The sequence below is a fragment of the Bos javanicus genome, chromosome 7 (genome assembly GCF_032452875.1).
Source record: "Bos javanicus breed banteng chromosome 7, ARS-OSU_banteng_1.0, whole genome shotgun sequence".
Classification (NCBI taxonomy): domain Eukaryota; kingdom Metazoa; phylum Chordata; class Mammalia; order Artiodactyla; family Bovidae; genus Bos; species Bos javanicus.
This window is the reverse complement of record NC_083874.1, coordinates 11247747-11265980: the sequence shown is the minus strand read 5'-3', so window position 1 is coordinate 11265980 and position 18234 is coordinate 11247747. Positions and strand designations below refer to the sequence as shown.

At 54.9% G+C, this 18234-nt stretch overlaps 2 protein-coding genes across 4 annotated transcripts; one reads left to right on the top strand and one right to left on the bottom strand.

Annotated features, from left to right (window-relative positions):
- Positions 1–17: 17 nt before the first annotated feature.
- Positions 18–9427, bottom strand: PALM3 (paralemmin 3). 3 transcript variants are annotated; one of them, XM_061421882.1, is made up of 8 exons: positions 9194–9426; positions 7623–7745; positions 6254–6302; positions 5312–5392; positions 4732–4874; positions 4509–4593; positions 2188–2233; positions 18–2099 (listed from the first exon to the last, which is right to left on the bottom strand). In XM_061421882.1, the coding sequence occupies exons 3-8, from the start codon at positions 6296–6298 to the stop codon at positions 256–258; spliced, it is 2244 nt and encodes a 747-aa protein (XP_061277866.1). In that variant the 5' UTR covers positions 6299–6302; positions 7623–7745; positions 9194–9426; the 3' UTR covers positions 18–255. The 3 variants fall into 3 exon arrangements, with proteins under 3 accessions (XP_061277866.1, XP_061277865.1, XP_061277867.1); XM_061421881.1 differs by lacking the exon at positions 7623–7745 and having other exon boundaries at positions 9194–9427; XM_061421883.1 differs by lacking the exons at positions 6254–6302; positions 7623–7745; positions 9194–9426 and adding an exon at positions 5533–6224.
- Positions 9428–15209: 5782 nt separating this feature from the next.
- On the top strand, positions 15210–17540 carry MISP3 (MISP family member 3). Its single transcript, XM_061421895.1, has 3 exons — positions 15210–16322; positions 16857–16930; positions 17171–17540. Exons 1-3 carry the CDS (start codon positions 15755–15757, stop codon positions 17180–17182), a joined length of 654 nt encoding a protein of 217 aa, XP_061277879.1. The 5' UTR covers positions 15210–15754; the 3' UTR covers positions 17183–17540.
- The last annotated feature ends 694 nt before the right edge of the window (positions 17541–18234 follow it).

Here is an 18234-nt window from a genome sequence, read left to right as displayed (position 1 = left end):
CACACACATTCATACTGTCCGAATGCTTAACTTTTATTTTCAAGTATAAAAGGCTTTGTCACAGAAGAGGGCCAGGGTCACAGGCAGCGGGTGAGGGGTCCAGAAGCCCAGGTGGAGGTGGACGTGTAGACCAACTGGCTCCCAGGTGCCATGGTCAGTCCCTTGGTGCCCCGTCTGCGCCTGGGACTGCCTGCTGGATGCCAAGAGGCCGAGGTAGCTGTGAGAGGAGCTGGGAGTTGGGTGGAGGGCACGGGCTCACATAACCGCACAACACTGGCACGTCTTCTGCTTAGGGCCGCTTGCCTCTTCACCTTCTGGAGGGGCAGATGGCCCCGGCTGCCGGGCAGGCGCATAGGTGGGCATGGGGCGGGCACTGGGGTTGGCCCTGGGCCCCTCCATCTGCAGCAGTGGCTGGCACTCAGCGGGCTGATCCTGAGCTGACGTCTCTGCCAGGAGTGGGGTGGCGTCTCCAGTGGGGTCCTGGCCCTCAGCAGGAGTTTGGGGCTTCACTGGTTCTGCTTCTGGGGAGCCTTCCTGCTTCTCCTGGGGCTGCCGTCCTTCATCTTCTGGCCTTGGCGCCTCCTTGGCTTCTGGGGGAGCCCCTGCCTCACTCACGTCCTCTGCCTGACATTCCTTTTCTTCTTCTGACTCTCTCTGCTCTTCCTCGACCCTGCGAGTCTTCTCTGTCTGCAATGGCTCTTCACCTCCCATTCTCTCTACCTTCAGTGAGTCCTCGTCTTCATTTTTCTCTACCTCTGGTGGCTCCTCACCTCCGGTTCTCTCTACCTTCTGTGGTTTCTCATCTCTTGTCTTCTCTGCCTCCAGTAGCTCTTCACCTCCTGTTCCCTCTACCTTCTGTGGTTTCTCGTCTCCTGTTTTCTCTGCCTCCAAGGGCTCCTCATCTCCCATTCTCTCTACCCTCTGTGATTTATCATCTCCTTTTTCCTTTTCCTCCAATGGCTTCTCACTTCCTATTCTCTCTGCCGCCAGTGACTCCTCCCCTTCTTCTCTCTCTGCTGCCAATGGTTCTTGGATTGCCTCTAGCTTTTCCTCACCTCCTTTCTGCTCTACTCCCAATGGCTTCTCATCTCTTCCCCTCTCTGCCCCTAGAGGTCCCTCAACTTCTTTTCTTTCGGCCGACAATGGTTCGTCACCTCCTGCCATCTCTGTTTCCACGCGTTCCTCACCTCTTCTCTCTGGCTCCATGGAGTCTGGGCTTCCTTTCCTCTCAAGCGCCAGTGATGTCTCTGCTCCTTCTGGCTCCGTGCCTGCCTTCCCCTCACTGCCTCTCTTCTCTGCACCTTCAGGTCCCTCCACCCGCCTCCTCTCTGCCTCCCACGTTTCCTCCTCGCCTCTGCCCTCCGCCCCCAATGGACTCTCATCCTCTTCCTCCCTTCCCAGTGCCTTTGGCCCTTCCAACCCCTCCACCTCCAGCTCCTCCCATTCCTCACTGAGGGTCACTCTTTCCACCCAGATGAAGGACCCCTCCTCTCCAAAGACTCCCTGCCCATCACCATCAGGGCTGCTCCTGGGGGCACCTTCTCCAGGAGCTGTTCCCCCTGATCCCTCCCGGAGCCCCAGGGAGCTGGTCTGCACGGCCTCTGGGCCCCTGCCTACCTCTGCCATGGCCTCCAAGTCACTGCCCTCTGTGCCCCCCATCCCCTCCCAGACCACCTCCGTGATGGCCCTGTCCTCCTTGACCCATGAGGGGAGCTCTGGACGGCTGGCTTCCTGTCTGTCCCCGATGGCCTCCAGCACCATCTCCTCCACCTTAGCCTCCAGCTCCAGGCCTGTGGCCCCAGTGGCACAGTCCTCTGTGGGCCTCAGCCGCTCCCACACCACCTTCACCATGCCTCCTCCTTTGGCCTCATTCACTGCCCCCTCAGGTGCTAGCACCCCCTGACTCGGCTCCTGCTCCAGAGGGGGGCTGGATCCAGGGCAGGGGCCATTGGCTTCTGAGGAGGTCCCTGCTGCCCCAGGGACCCGCCTCGGGGCTGCTGGAACCCCGGCAGCCTCAGTTCTGGGCTCAGAGGGGGACTCCGGGTATGCGCCCACCGGTCCGGCTGGTAAGGAGGCTCTCTTGTTTAGATCGGTCTGGCCTGGGGGAGTCAGGGAAGAGGAGAGATGGGGCAACAGAGTGAGATTCAGGCCCTTCCTCTTGCAATCCCCAGACCTCAAAACACCCACCTGCAGGACCTGACTCCACGTTGGGCTGGGAGAGAGGACGGTGACCCTGCAGGGATGGCAGAAACAAGGTCAGGGCAGCCCACATCTCACTTCCAGCCTCCAGCATGCCAGCACCCCTACTCTGCTCAAACTCCCCTGATGGCTCCCCATTACTTCCGGACCAAACCATGAGTCTTCCTCACCTGTCTTATCTCCCTCTGCTGCACTGCCTTGCACATCGTATGTACCCAGTCAATCCTGTGTCCATGCAGCCACTCCCTCTATTGGGGATCTACTCTGCTAGCTACTGAGGTTACTTAAGGGACATGCATGCGTGCTCAGTCGTGTCTCTTTGCGACCCCGTGAACTGTAGCCTGCCAGGCTCCTCTGCCCGTGGAATTTTCCAGGCAAGAATATGAGATCGGGTTGCCATTTCCTACTCCAGGGGATCTTCCCAACCCAGGGATCAAACTCACATCTCCTGCATCAGCAGGCGGATTCTTTACAACTGAGTCACCTAGGAAATCCCACTTAAGGGATACTTAAGACTTTTGCTATTAGAACTTAAATTCCAGTGGAAGGAAGCAGGTAATAAACATAAAATACAAATCTGTAATTCAGGAAGTGAGAAGGGCTGTAATAGCAGGGGGAGAAGGCTAAGAAATGCCTGGGAGGTGATGGGGTGCCTCCTGTAGGTATAAAATGCAGGAGGGGGACTTCCCTGGTGGTCCAGTGGCTAAGACTCCATGCTCCCAACGCAGGGCACCGGTTCGACCCCTGGTCAGGGAACTAGATCCCACATGCTGCAACTAAGATCTGATGCAGCCAAATAAGTATTAAAAAAAAAAAAAAAATTGATGCAGGAGGGCCTCTTGGAGGTGGTGACACTGAACCCAAAAGGCCTGAAAGGTGAGAAGAGCCAGCCTTGAGTCAAGAGGTGGGAAAGGGCATTCCAGGAAGAGGGGAAAGGCAAGTGCAAAGCCCTGAGGCTATAATGAATTAGGCAAGTTCAAGGGATACAAAAGGGTCAAGGGTGGCTGGAGTGGAGTGAGGAAGGGATGGAGGGAAAGATGAGCTCAGGGAGGGGAGCTGGGGACCTGGCCATGCAACCACCTTAACCAAACCCCACAGATCTCCTCATAGGTCTCAATCCTACCCTCCTCTGTCCAAAGGTCTCCTCTCCCCTTCTGTCCTGAGACAGGCACCTGGGAGCCAAAGTAAGGCATCAAGGAGAGATGGGGGCTGTGGAAAACCCACAGCTTACTGTGGCCAGGTGCATCAGTTACTGGATCTATGGATACTGGATAATGTTCCTGGATCTATGGTATGGACTTCAAGGACAACCCAGAGAGCCAGATTTTAAGTAAAGTCATCTTAGTTTTCAAAGACCCATATGTTGTACGGCATGTGGATTATATCTTAATAGAGGCATTACCAAAACAAAATCCCAAACCCCTCAAATCATGGAGATGCCTCAAATTATTAGACCATCTCATGGGGATCCTTTTCCCATTTTGGGGGCTGAATTCTGAGAACACATCCCCACATTTTCTTATCTTTTTTTTTTTTTTTTGGCCAAACTGTGCGGCTTGTGGGATCATTTTAGTAATCCCAACCAGGGATTGAACCCAGACCACTATAGTGAAAGCACCAAGTCCTAACCGCCAGGGAACTCCCAGCCCCAGCCCCTCAGCCCCAACCCTGCCCCACAACATTTTCTGACTACTTTCCTCATTTAGGTCATATTGGCAATCAAATATCAAAACAGGGCTTCCCTAGTGCTCAGATGATAAAAAATCTGCCTGCAATGCAGGAGACCCCAGTTCAATCCCTGGATCAGGAAGATCCCCTGGAGAAGGAAATAGCAACTCTAGTATTCTTGCCTGGAGAATTCCATGAACAGAGGAGCTTGGCAGGCTACAGTCCATGGGGTCGCAAAGAGTCGAACACGACTGAGCGATTAACACAACACGACAACATATCAAAACATTCCATTGTGCCTGCTTCCGGTACCAAGCTATGATCTCATTGACCTTCTCTCACGCCTCTTCCAGCGGTGTGCTATTGTTATATATCCCCATTTTAGAGATGGGGAAACTGAGGCTTAGGCATGGAAAGCAATTTGCCCAAGACCACAAGAGGACCCAGGATCTAAACTGTGCTTGGGTACTTCTCTGGTGGTCCAGTGGTTAAGTACCTGCATTTCCGCTGCAGGAAGCACAGGTTTGATCCCTGGTCAGGGAATTAAGACAGCCACATGGCAGGGTCACAAAAAAACACAACAACTGTGCTTGGAGAGGTACTGCTTTGAGCTCTGCTGGTCACATCCCCTAGTTCCTCACCTGTCGTCGCCAGGTGGGCCTGCCTGAGGGCTTGTGCTGGGCACCTGTGGACGCACTCTGCAGCAGCTGCAGCTGGGATTGGAGTCTGGGGAAGAGAAGGGGCTGCTGGGAGCCTGGACCCCAGGCTCAATGGGCTACCCCCAACCGGAAGTCTCAGCGAAGTAGGCAGAGGAGCCTGGCCTAGTCAGAGAGGCAAAGCCACCAGGCAGGGGGCCCTACTCACGTGAACAAGCTGTCTTCCAGGTTCCGGATGCGGGCCTGAGCTTGGTCTTCAGGCGACTGGGGGTCCTGTGAGGTGGGATCCTGGGGCCGCTCTGGCTCCTCAGCTGCCCCGTCCATTAGCCAGCGTTCCCGGAGAGACTTCCTCTGGCCATGAGAAGGGGCATGTGGATGGACAGACATTTCTGCCTCAGGCTGGGATACGTGCCCTAATAATGCCAGGTGGGAAGCCACCCCGTTCCCAGCCGACAGCTTTCCCACGCTGGAAGAAACACCCATCAATCTCCCCAACTTTTCCAGAATGGGACAGACACCCCCAAAGGGGAAATAAACGTCCCTCTTAGCCCCTCTCTACCCCAAAGCGGAACAAACACGTTCCCAGGATCTTCCCAAAGGTGGAACAAACGTCCCCCATCACCACCAACCACTCTTTCCAAGCTGGGGAAGACGCCCATCCCCGAAGCTGGAACCAACTCCCCCAACCCCATGTCCAAAGAGAGGCTCCTTTGGTTCCCAGAACTGACTCTCATAGACACCCCCACTTCATTGCCCGGGCTAAGCAGGCGCCCCCGCCCGCCCCCAACCTTGAGCCGCTCCACGCGGAGTTTCTCTTCCTCCAGCTCGCGGCGCGCCGCGCGTATCTCCTCTTGTAGCCGCCGCTTCTCCTGCGCACAGAGGACCCTGAGCTGCCCGCTGGCCGGGTGGGGCCGGGCGGGGCCGCCGCCTCCCCTTCCACCCTCCCTCCTCCGCCGGGTTAGCCGGGGCTCCCGGGGGCTCCCGGGACTCCCGGGGCTGCAAGTCGCACCGTGTAGCGGAACACACGTCGGGGCCCCAGGCGGGAAAAAGGTTGGGGGGTGGAGGCGCTGAGTCAGCAGCGGGTAGGGGCGGGGCCGGCCGCGCCCCAGATGCTGCGGAGGTCTCGCCCCGGCGGAAGGGGGGCGGGGTCTGTGGATGGGGAGGGCCCCGGGAATGGGAATCCAGAGGGGGAGGGGTCTGAGATAAGTGATTAAGAGGGATGCGATTCAGAGAGATGGGGGTCCAGATATGAGGATCCAATGGAGGGGGCTAGTGAGGTGGGGAGTCGGAAATGGAGGTGCAGTCGTGAGGATCCAGCGAGACTAGGATGTAGAGATGGTCCTGAGAGATGAGGATTAGTGAGATGGGGATTCAGAGATGGAGGTTCAGAGAGATGAGGTCCAGATATGGGGGTCTGAGAGAGGGGGCTTGAGACATGGTGTGTTTGGGAGACAGGGTTCAAGAATGGAACAGATGCTGCCGATTTGAGAGTGCGGAGTCCGCAGAGCTCCATTCTGGGGATGTTGATGATCATACAGAAGAACTGAGGAGCAGAGGGGCCTGAGGATTTTGGTGGGGCGCTCCAGGCACGGCTGGAGCTGAGGGTGCTCCCCCCACGTTCAGAGCGCTAGGCCTGCTTCCTGTGATAGGAAAGAGGTGAGGAAGAGGCCTGGGTATGGCGAGGGGTGCCCAGGGCTCAGGGCGCAGCGCACTGGTAGGGCGTCACTTACCGCGATGACCTCTAGTCGCTGCCGATAGAGGGAGCTCTCCGCCATGGGCCTGCAGGAAGACGGCGGGGGTTGAGGGGGAGCGGGGTTGAGGGGCGGCCGGCTTGGGCTGCGAAAGGAGCCTCCCGGGGGCCCAACCCTCAGCAGACCCATCTCTTGAACACCCATCTTTGAGCCAAGATCCCTGAACTGCTTGGAAATCAACCAAACCCAGTACTTTCCTCTATTTCTCCTTTGCACCTGGGAGGAGTCGGGGCAGAGGACAGGGGTCCTGTGAGGGGGAGAGAGCCCAGGCTGTGACAGGCTGAGCTAAATCCTTTCTGAGGCTTGACATCACCCCTCTGAGCCTCAGTTTCCCCATCTGTAAAATGGACCAGAATAGCTTGACCCTTCCTCACCTTGCAGAGAGAGATTCCCTTGCAGGGAAATATCTATCCATGCAGGAAAAACCTTAGGACATCGTGCCCCCCAAACAGTAGCATGGTTTATATTAATAATAATTTTAGGGAATTCCCTGATGGTCCAGTGGTTAGGACTGGGCTTTTACTGCTGAGGGTAGAGATTCTATCCCTGATCGGGAAACTAAGATCTCACAAGTCAAAAAGAAAAATAATGATAATTTAAATAATTCCCATGACTAATAATGTTTTAAATTAATTATAATAACCATTCCCAGAAGCTCAGATCCCACCAGGCCAGAACATGCTCTGTATTTTTTCCCAAACCCACACCCTCTCTGGACCTTGGCTGTTACCCAGCATCCCTTATGTACGGGTTGAGAGAGGGGGTGAGAGTCTGGGAGAGAAGTGTCCATCTCGCTGTGGACACATGCCATTGCCATGGTAACTCCAGAGCTGCCTCTTCCACTTGCAAACCACCCTCCCAGGGGGCAAGGATCACCAGGTCACACTGCCTAGTGCTGGACTCCGAAATGGGGGGAGGGGGACTTGCCATTTAAGGTTTAACCTGCAATTCTCCCATCGTTGTCCTCCTCAAAGCACCCTAGGATTCCCAATGCTCAGCCTCCAGGGCACCCCTAGTCTATTTGGGCTCTCCCTGGAAGCTGGAGACTGGTTGGTACTGCAGTGCACGTCGGGGACAGTCATCGTCACAACAACTTACCATCACAGAGATGCACTGAGTGCCAGCTACATGGAGGTGCTTCCAATATCTAAAAGGATATATCTATCTGCCTCTTGGCCCTGATACGTAGCCCAGGGTGGGCACAGAGCAAGCCCTCAAACATTTATTAATTTGAGCACTATCCTATCAGATGAGCTTAAACCTCATTGCCCAGACTCTGGTGGGGCCTCTCGGATCTTCTCTGGCTTCACCATGAAGGCATAATAGTGAGCTCGCATTTAGCACTTACTATATATAGCTCTCTAAGTGCTCTTCGGGGCTTCCGCTAGGCTCCCGCAGCCATCTTCGCCTCCTCCTCCCTGCCCTAATCTTGAGACACTGTAGTCAACTTTTTGCTGAGTTGACATTCCAACTGAGAAGAAAATCAGCCAACCATTAGCCAGTGCACACCATGTGCTGGGCACTGTTAAATGCTTTACTCCTAGTAACTCATTTGGGGCTTCCCTGATGGCTCAGATGGTAAAGAATCCACCTGCAGTGCGGGAGATCTGGGTTCGATACCTGGGTTGGGAAGATCCGCTGGAGAAGGCAACAGTTACCCACTCCAGGATTCTTGCCTGGAAAATTCCATGGAGAGAGGAGCCTGGCAGGCTATAGTCCATAGGGTCGCAAAGAGTCAGACATGACTGAGCACCTTTCACTTTCAAAAAACTTTAGTAACATTTAACCCTCTCGACCATCCTAAAAGGTAAGTAGTACTACTGTCCCCATTTTACAGAAAAAGAAACTGAGGCTCTGAGAAGTGGCAGAAGACTTGTCTAAGGTGATTGAGTCAGGATTGGAACTCAAGGCTCTTAGAGCCCAAATACTGGGAACACTGTGGAGAAATGGAAGTTCAGGCATCTTCATCTTGACAGCCAGGGGACCAGAGATCAGCCTGGGGAGGTGGGTCTTAGTTCCAATTAGGGCAGGATGCTGAAGTTCATGCTTTACAGGGTGTCCCAAAGGAAGCTCAGACCCCCTGCTAATAGGTTTGCCCTGGGGGAGGCTAAAGTACCCCCTCAGTTCTCCCAGGCCCAAGATGTAATCACCCTGCCTCTTCCTTGCTGGGGGGGTGGGGGGAGATCAGATTCCCATTGCTAGGCAACCAGGTTTGTAGTTGGTGAATAATGCAACGGGGAACCCAAAAGAGTGAGGGACCCAACTGGGGTCCCTGGAGGGAGCCCCTTTTCCAGAAGTCTCTACAAACCTCTGGAACCCCCTCCATCCTCTGACTTTCAAAGGCCTTCACATCTCAAATATTAAACAATCTGCATACTTTGTTCAATGTTGCTTGTTTCTAAATCTTCAGCTTTTTGCCCTGCCAGGGACAGTTGGTGGTCATTTCATTAAGCAGGTAATCATTTCCCTGTTGAAATCCTCTTTTCCAGTTTGGGAACTGTTAACCTTTTTTCCTTTTGGATCTCAAGCATTTCTTCCCACCACAGACACCAAAGGATGAATTTAGAGGCAAAATATGAGAGTGAGAGACCCTGACATTCCCCATCCCCCATTCAAGTCATAGCCCCACCCCGCCTCTGGCTGGACTTTGGGCTTGAAGCCTGCCAGTGGAAAATCCCAAAAAAACAAGGCGGTGAGAATTCACATCTCCCACCTGACTTTCTAGGGAGGGGGGCGTTGAAGAGGCTGCAGGGTTGGCTGCCAGCCGCCCTTCACTCTTCCTGGCCCCCTTAGGAGAGGCTAGCTGGAGCTCTAACCAGCGACATCCCCCACCCCGCCGTCCCCCCATAGGAAGGCCAGCGTCTTCCATGAGCCCCTCCCAGGCCCTGCCCACTGGCCCCCCTGACCCCCGACACTTACATGGGTGTGGCCAGAGACCACACATGGCTCGGCAGGGCCATCTCTGCCCAGAAGCCCACGTTCTGATTTCCAAATTCCAGACCTACCACCCCGGGTGCTTGTCGAAAGGTGCCCCGGAGGCTGTGACTTGGCTGTCGGGAGTTGGGGGTGGGGGGCAGCAAGCGGGCACTGGGAGAGCTGGTCCAGCTGGTTTGGGCCAGGAGGCGGGAGACGCCTGGGCCGGGCTGAGGGGGGCTGGGGGCTGGCGGGCAGTTCTGGGGAGGTACTATCAGCTGTCCTGATCAATTATTTACCAGCCACTGGCCTCCTTGCTGCACTCGGCTGCCTCCCGGCAAACGCACTTTCACATGCCTGGTCAAGCCTGTGGACTAGGGCTGGGACTCCCTAACCCCCTCAGACAAGGGCACCTTTACTTGGCACCCTAGACATTTCAAGTCCGGCTGCCCACCAAGGGTAACCTGCCTTCGAATACTGCTGCTTTTACATACTACTGCCCTCCCTTCTTGGACCCTGATCTCTGGGGTGAGGAGGAAGGGCTGATTCCACCAGAAGATTCTGGAGACCAGAGCCTGTGCCTCATGAGAACCAGAAGGCTTGAGCTCTGGACAACTCAGGGCAACTTCCCTTTCTGGACCTCAGTTTCCCCTTTCCGAAAATGAGAGAATTCGATCAAATAGCCTCCAGGACACTGGACGCCCCTCAGATGGGATAATTATTGGGGGAGTGTGGTGATGAGAAATGTCTAGAGAACTTCTTACCCAAGTCTTGAAGGTCCCTATTCAATCCTCCCACCATCCCTTTCTTAAAGGAGCAGCGCCCTTTTTCTCAGCTGATCATGTGTTTTATCCAACCATCCTCGTGGGGAAATCATCTCCTACTCTCCAGGCTGGTCTGCTGCAGCCCCCAGCACTCTTGTGGTCAAGCTGTACAGCATGCAGGGTCTTAGTTCACCCCACCCGACCTGGGATCGCACCCATGGCCCCTGCAGCCTTAACCATGGACCGCCAGGGAAGTCCCCTAGGCCCCTTCCTTGCTTCAGAGGGTCTGTTCCCCATGGAACAAAGGGAATGTGCCCAACTAAATCCTTCCTCCCTGCTCTAGATCCTACTCAGGATGGCCAAAAAGTGGCCGAGGAGCGAGGAAAGAGCTTGGGTACATGGGACAGGGTCCCTAGGTACATGTACAGGGCCCCTTGTTGTGTAGGACAGACTTGGGGTGGGAAACAAACGGGGCCAGACTGAGGCCTGGGGTTTTCCTATGCCAAGTACAAAGCTCCTAGGGATTCAAATATTTTCCGTTGAACCTGGTCTTCTATTGGGCTGGTCAAAATGTTCCTTTGCGACTTTATTTTTTCATAACAACAACCCGAAGATGGTATGGCAAAACCCAAGTGAACTTTTTGGCGAACCCAATAGATCCTCCTAAAAGCATATCTGGGGGACTTCCATGATGGTTCAGTGGTTAAGAACCCCCTGCATTGCCATGACGGGGACATGAGTTTGATTCCTGGCCTGGAAACTAAGATTTCACATGCTGTGGGGCAACTAAGCCCACACGCCACAACGAAAGATCCCACGTGAGGCACGAAGATCTCTTGTGCCACAACTAAGACCCAAGTCAGCCAAATTTTTTTTTTCTAATAAAAGCTTATTTGCCATAATAGACATTAGAGAACACATTTTTAAAAATTAGCTTTTAGTTGTAGTAAAATACACAAAACAAAATTTACCATTGGTAGCATTTAGTACATTCACAATGTTGTACAACTGGCCACTGTCTAGGTCCAGAACCTTTTCATTACCCCAAGAGGAAATTCTGTACCCATTAAACAGACACGCCTTCCCTAAGACCCTGGCAACCACTGATCTGCATCTGTCTCTATAGATTTACCTATTCTGGACATTTTTTTAAATCAGTGAAATAATACAATAAATAATACAATATGTGGCCTGTTCTGTCTGGCTTCTTTCACTGAGCATAATTTTTTCAAAAGAGAAAGTGTGAGTTGCTGAGTAGGGTCTGACTCTTCGTGACCCTATGTACTGTAGCCCACTAGGCTCCTCTGTACATGGGGTTTCCCAGGCAAGAATACTGGGTGGGTTGCCATTCCCTTCTCCATAACGTTTTCAAGGTTCATCCATATGTTAGCCTGAATCAGTGCTTCATTCCTTTTTCATGGCTGAATAATATTCCATTGTATGAATGGATCACATTTTGCTTATCTATTCATTTGTTGATGGACATTTGGGTTGTTCCCAGAAGGAAATGGCAACCCACTCCACTATTCTTGCCTGGAGAATCCCAGGGACAGAGGAGCCTAGTGGGCTGCCGTCTATGGGGTCGCACAGAGTCGGACACGACTGAAGCGACTTAGCAGCAGCAGCAGCACCTTTTGGAGGAGAGTTTGCATTTTACTTCATTGCTTGTAGCTTGATTTTATAACTGTTAGCTATTTACTACTACTACTACTAAGTCGCTTCAGTCGTGTCCGACTCTGTGCGACCCCATAGACAGGAGCCCACCAGGCTCCCCCGTCCCTGGGATTCTCCAGGTAAGAACACTGGAGTGGGTTGCCATTACCTTCTCCAATGCATGAAAGTGAAAAGTGAAAGTGAAGTCGCTCAGTCGTGTCTGACCCTCAGCGACCCCATGGACTGCAGCCTATCAGGCTCCTCCGTCCATGGGATTTTCCAGGCAAGAGTACTGGAGTGGGGTGCCATTGCCTTCTCCGGTTAGCTATTTAGATCAACACTTATATAGGCTTCTCTTTATACTCTTGTCCTGGGTTCCACCTTGAGGTAAGATTGTTCTGTTTATAATTGTGTCTGTCTCCTAAACTCAATGGCAACTTCCAAGTCTATTTCTTTGTTCCCAATTTTGGGAACATTCTTTGGTAAGTGTTATGTGTTAGGCACTGTTCTAGGCGTGAGAGAGCTGGGTGAACACGACAGACAGAAAATGCTGTTAATACCACTCACTCTCCAGCTGAGGTCGGGGGCAGGCAGAGATAGATAATATACAAATAAAGAAACAAAGGTAATTGATGATAACTAGAGTATTGTGAAAGTGTTAGTCGCTCAGTCGTGTCCAACTCTTTGTGATCCCATGGACTGTAGCACACCAGGCTTCTTTGTCCATGGCATTCTCCAGGCAAGAATACTGGAGTAGGTAGCCATTCCCTTTTCCCTCGGATCTTCCCAACTCATGGATCAAACCTGGTTCTCCTGCATTGTAGGCAGATTCTCTACTGTCTGAGCCACAAGGGAAGCCCACTGTAGTACTGGGTGAATTACAAAAAATAAAAAAGGCAGGGATAGAGTTACAGAGAAGAGCTGTGTTTGAGGTAGGCTGGGTGATCAGAGACCACTTCTCTGAAGCAGTGACATCTGAATCAAGTGACATCTGAATAGCAGAACCCAGCCATATGCTGAGTCATTCCAAGCAGACAGAAAGGCCAGTACAAAGGCCCTGGGGTGGGAATGCAATCGCAGAGTTTGAGGAAAGCATAAAGGTTCAAATGGAGGAGGGATCAAGGGAGAGGGTGTCAGGAGATGAGATCTGAGAAGTGGGAAGGGGTTTTGAGCCAGGGTAGGAAATTTGGATTTTTCTCCTAAGTTTGGTGGAGAGATATCGGAGGGCAATGAATGGCTGGGAACAGGGTGGAGAGAAGTGGATGACTTCAGAATATGTGTTGGAGGCAGAGCAAACAGCAATCCAATATATGAATGAACTGGGGGTGGGTAGGGAAAAAAAAGAAACTGAGGCTGAGTTCTACATTTTGGGACATAAAAAACAGAATGCGTGAGTTGCTGTATGTAGTAAAGAGAAGTAGAGTTGGTGGGGAGACCAAGAATTCAGTTTTGAAAGTGTTCAGTTTGACCTATATATTAGACTGGGGACAGTTGGATATGAGTTAAAACTCAGAGGAGAAATTAGAGCTAGAGATATAAATTTGGGAGACATCTGCATAGAGATGGTGTTTAAAGTGTGAAATTGGAGTTTGTCAAGGTCTGAGTGTTGGCAGGAAAGAGATTGTATACTTAAACTGAGTAATTGATCAGAACTCAATAGAAGGAAATAAACAAGGCATAGTGCACTTGCTGGGTTAGCATCAGCTGGGAGCTCTTACCACCCCATAGCCCTGGAGAGAGAGCTGTTTGGAGCTGCTGCCAGCAGTGGAGGGACACAGCCAGCAAAGCTTGGAGGAAGAACATATGGGATAAACATCCTGATCTCTCATTCTCCTCTCTCCCATCAGCCAAACCCAATGGAAGCCAGAGGGGAAAGAACCCCACTGATGCAGGTGAACCAGAAGTCTGAAAAGAGGCACCTGGGAGGTTAGAGGATAAACCATAAGTGGGTACCATTCTCCAAGACTAAGGAGCTAGTGGTAAGGAACTCAGGGAAAAGCCAGTGACCAGGTCTGGTAAATGGAGGTCAAGGAGGTCCTTGGACAGAGAAGGGTCAGTGGTGTGGTGGAACCAAGAGCACAGTATGCATGGCTAGGAGAGAGATGCACATACTCATGTGAAGTCGTTTTTGACTCTGTGACTCTTTGGACGCTATCCCGCCAGGCTCCTATGTCCATGGGTATTTTTCAGGCAAGAATACTGGAGTGGGTTGCTATTTGCTCCTCCAGGAGATCTGCCTGACCCAAGGGTTGAACCCGTGTCTCCTGCATTGCAGGCGGATTCTTTACCACTGAGCCATCAGGGAAGAAGAGGAACAGGAGGTGATGAGTGGAGAGTCCACTGTAGAGACAACTCATTCCAGAAGTAGAGTTTTCATCATCATCACCTCCCAAAGGGGTAAGTACTGCCATCCCCATTTTACAGATAAAGGAACTGAGTCTTGGAGAAGGCTGACACTTAGCTCAGGTTCTCAGTGGGATGGAACCCAGGTGGGCCCAATTCTAATTGGGCCAATAGAGTCAGAGGGAGGAGGGTAGCTGCTTGAGATTGGGATCCAGGAGAGAGTGGAGTGAGAGGGTGGATGGAAAAGGGAGTCACCAGAGTAGGCAGAGAGTTGGGGGATTATTGGCACTCCTGAGACTGTGTAGCCGCCCCCTCCTTTCTTCAGGTAACTATCTTTTTCACTGGTCATCCCAAAATGGAGGGGGAGGGGTGGAGGCAGGTTTTGGCGAAAGCCAGTGGAAGAGAGTGGAAAATGATGTCCCTGGGAGTAGGTCGCCTGTTCCTGGCATCAATCCTGGCCAAGAACACCACAATCTGGCCCCAGCTGGAGGGAGCTACTTCCCCCACAAGCCTGGATACTTCTCTGGGTCTCCCAGTCGCCTGGTCCCAAGGTGACCGCCTTTCCAACCTCAGCCGCACTTCTGGGTCCTGGACGCGCTGTGTGTGCCTGCCTGCCTCGTCCCTCGGTCTGGGAGTGCGCTTGGCAGCGGCCGGCTCGCGAACTTTTCCGGGTGGGGTGAGGGGAAGCGCCCTATGGGCCTGGCGCTCGGCTCGGAAGTGTGAGCCGAGGCATTGGGAGACAGACGGGCGGGCGGAGAGGCGGTTCCTGGCGCCCCCTCCAGCCCGAACTGTGCGCTGCAGGGGTGGAACTTCAAAGGACAGCCGGAGCCCGTTGGTGTGGCTGCCAGCCGGCTGACACAGGATTGGCGGGCCAGGCCAGGCCCCGGAAATATGGTTTCGGAGGACACCCCACCAGAAGACAGTGGTTCAGAGGTTCAGCCAGGCGTGCAGCTGGGTGGGAACCAAGCCCCCTGGTAATGCCGGGGACGTGAGCCCGAAAAGGTGCCAAGGTGGCGCCCACTGAGTGAACACTGCATCTAGACTGGCGCCCCCAGGTAGCAGGCTAGGTCTAGGGAAGCTCTCTTCTAAAACATCCAATGCCCCGAGCTGACAGGCGCGTCAGTGGACCAAACCCAGTGCCCAGCTGAGGCGCCCCCCTCTCGGGGGCGGGGCCAGGGCGGGGCCCCGTGTCCGGCCGGCAGGTGCAGGGGGCGGGGCCCGGCCCTGCCCCCGAGGGCAGTTCTTGGAGGCCAGGGGCGGGTCAGAGAAGTGGCCCGTGCGGGCGACGCCTTGGAACCCGCGGACGGCAATTGCAACCACAGGTGCTGCGCAGGGCAGGGTGTCCCAGCTCTGGGCATCAAAACTCCAGCGCTGGGAGCTAAGGCTCCCGAGCTGCTCCCAACCCTGGACACCTAGGCCCCTGGGCGGCAGAACGGAGCCCTGGGGTCGTCCGAAGCGCGTGGGCCTGAACCCCCCGGCTTAGATAGCGAAATTCCCAAGCCCGCCGCAGAGCTGAATACCGACGTCCCCGTGCCCTCCCCAGACCAGGGAGCGGAGACCCCCGAGCAAGAGAGGGAAGTCCTCGGACCATCAGCGAGGCAGGTTGCAGAACGTCCTGGGCCGGACCGCAGCTGGGGGCTTTGAGAGTCCTGGGCAAGGAAGCGACGACCCTGAGCCGTCTGAAGCGCCAGGCACGGGGCTCCTGGAGCAGTGTCTCTCTCAAGGTCCGGAAACCTTCTTTGAGTCGAACTCGGAAGCCCTCCAGTTGCGTTCGGAGACCCCACAACATCCCTTAGAGGAGCCACTCATGGAGACGCCCATCGAGCGCGAAATTCGCCGCAGCTGCGAACGCGAGGAAAGCTTGCGCCGGAGCCGGGGCCTGAGCCCAGGTCGCGCGGGCAGTGAACTCGTCGAACTGCGCGTGCGGCCGGTGCTCAGCCTGCCGGGCCCTAGCCCCGCGCTCCCGCGCGCTTTGGAGCGCGCTCGGGCGGGCGCTCAGATGCAGCGAGACATCGAGCGGGAGGCCTATCGGCAGGCGGCGCTGGCGCGCCCCGAGGTCCCAAAGCAGAGAACCCGGCCGCCGCCGCAGCCGCTGGGCGAGCTCAAGCGCTTCTTCGAGGCTGCTGGCGGGTGCTCCTCCTCACCCGCGGCGGAGGGCAGCGCAGACACGGAGCGGCTGCCCGAGCCCGGAGGCCGGCCGCATTCAGTCGTACAGGGCCGGTGTCCGGTGCTGCCTCGCGCCCCGCCGCCCATCGCACAGTCGCTGCTGGAGCAGGAGGTGCGCGAGGTGAATGAGCGCGAGCGGGAGCTGCAGCGCCAGCGGCTAAGCCTCTACGGCACCGCCGAGTTCAAGGAGCCCGCGCCCAGCCTAACGGGTAAGCCACCGGCGTCCCAGCGCTGGGGATTCCCAGGACTCCAGCCACTTTCACCGACTCCCCAACTCCAATGGTCCTCTAATCCTCAGGGTCCCCCTTCCTGGCTCCCAAACTCCCCGGACACCCCTCTCGACTCTCCTCTCTCTGCCCACCCTTTCTGGACTGACCTTCCCCTATGCTCCACCCCCACTCTCGTCGGAGTCCCAGACACACCCCACCTAGGCTTGTGGTGGGGGAAGGGAGGAGGATCTTAGATGTCTTTGTCGGGTTCCCAGGGACCCTCCCTGCGTTCTGGCACACCTGGATCTCCCCCTCTGAATTTTCTGATTCCTTCCTCCTCACTCTGAGTTTGTTCGCCTTCCCCATCCCTGGGGTTCCTCCCTCCTCCCTCGGGACGGAGGCCTCCGTGGGGAGGAGGGGAGTGAACGCCTGTGTGTGTTTAAGGGGCGCGGCCGCTCTCCTTCGTCCTGGCTGCCTCCTGCTGCTAAGGCGTGGAGGGGGGGCAATCCCAGCTGAGCGCCCCTTCTTCCGCAGTGAGCAGGGGCGACGGAAAGCTGGCGGTGATCTGGCCTCCTCGCAGAAAGGCTTCGGAGAATGGTCTGAAACAGGTGGGAACCCCTTTCCCCTCCTGCCCTTACCCCAGCCCTCTGCATGGGAGAAAACTGGGCTAGCGAAAGGGCTCCCGGGGAAGTCATCGGGCTAGGACCCAAAGTCCCGGGCGTGGCCCGCGGGTGAGAAGGAGGCGGTGGTCGTGGGGCCCATACTGCCCCATCCGGCGCCTGGGTGTCCCCATTTGCGGTGCGTGCGCCGCTAAGATTTGCCTTTGGTCTGGCCCTTCCCCCTGGCAGGAGGAGCCTTGAGGTTCCGGCCCTTTGGGGTCCCCAGAGGAAAGTAACATGCCCGGCAGACCCTCAGGCCCGGGAGCCCAGGAGTGCCCTCCGGATCCGCGGAAGGCCTGGAGAAGGGCCACAGGTCTGTGCCGGGGAAGACGCAATCGATCAGCATCCTTGAACATGACTTTGTGAAACTGACCAGAATCTTCTATAAAACTGTTAGTCCCCATTGGGAAACACCGCCGCCACCACCCTGCTAGTAAAACTGCCCAGCCCTTCTGCGCCTAACTGCAAACGCCACTTAGCCTCTCCTTCTGGCCTTGTCTGTTAGAGGACAGGGATCCTCGGCTGGGCCTACTCCCCAATAAAGCCCTTTCTTTCTGGACAGTGCAGGCTGTTTTCTTCTGGGTTCTCTTCTCCTGGGGTGGGGCAGGAGCGCGGCGAGACGAGGAAGGCCTGAGACACACGGGAGACGCCAGCCGGAATGCAGAATGTCCCCTTGTCGCCGGGTTCCGTGGCCTCTGGTCTCCCCCGGCCCTGCCGGGGTCCTAGTGCCCCCTAGCGATGCGGGTGCGAACTGCGGCTTTGGGACAAACGAACTCATGCCCTCCCTTTCTAGATTTCGTCAACTTTTATTGGTGCCAAACGACGTGCCCCGCGCATGGTGCTGGCTAGACAGAAGTGATAAGAGGTTGTTCCCGTCCTGGGAATATAAACAATAGCTATAAAAAAAAAAAAAGTGGTGTTGGTAGTTCAAGCTCCTTAGCAGGGCATGTAAGGCCATTTATAATCTGCCTAGCAATTGTAAACCTCACACGCTTACAGACCCCAGCGTGTGTGTGTTAGCTGCTCAGTCGTTTCTGACTCTTTGAGATCCCATGAACTGTAGCTCGCCAGGCTCCTCAGTCCATGGAATTCTCCAGGCAAGAATACTGAGTCAGTTGCCTCCCAACCCAGGGACGGAACCCAGGTCTCCAAAATTGCACGCAGATTCTTTACTGTCTTAGCCACCAGGGAAGCCCTTACAGACCCCAGACAGATATTAAAAGAGAGAAGGTGTGCTGTAAAACAAAGACCTT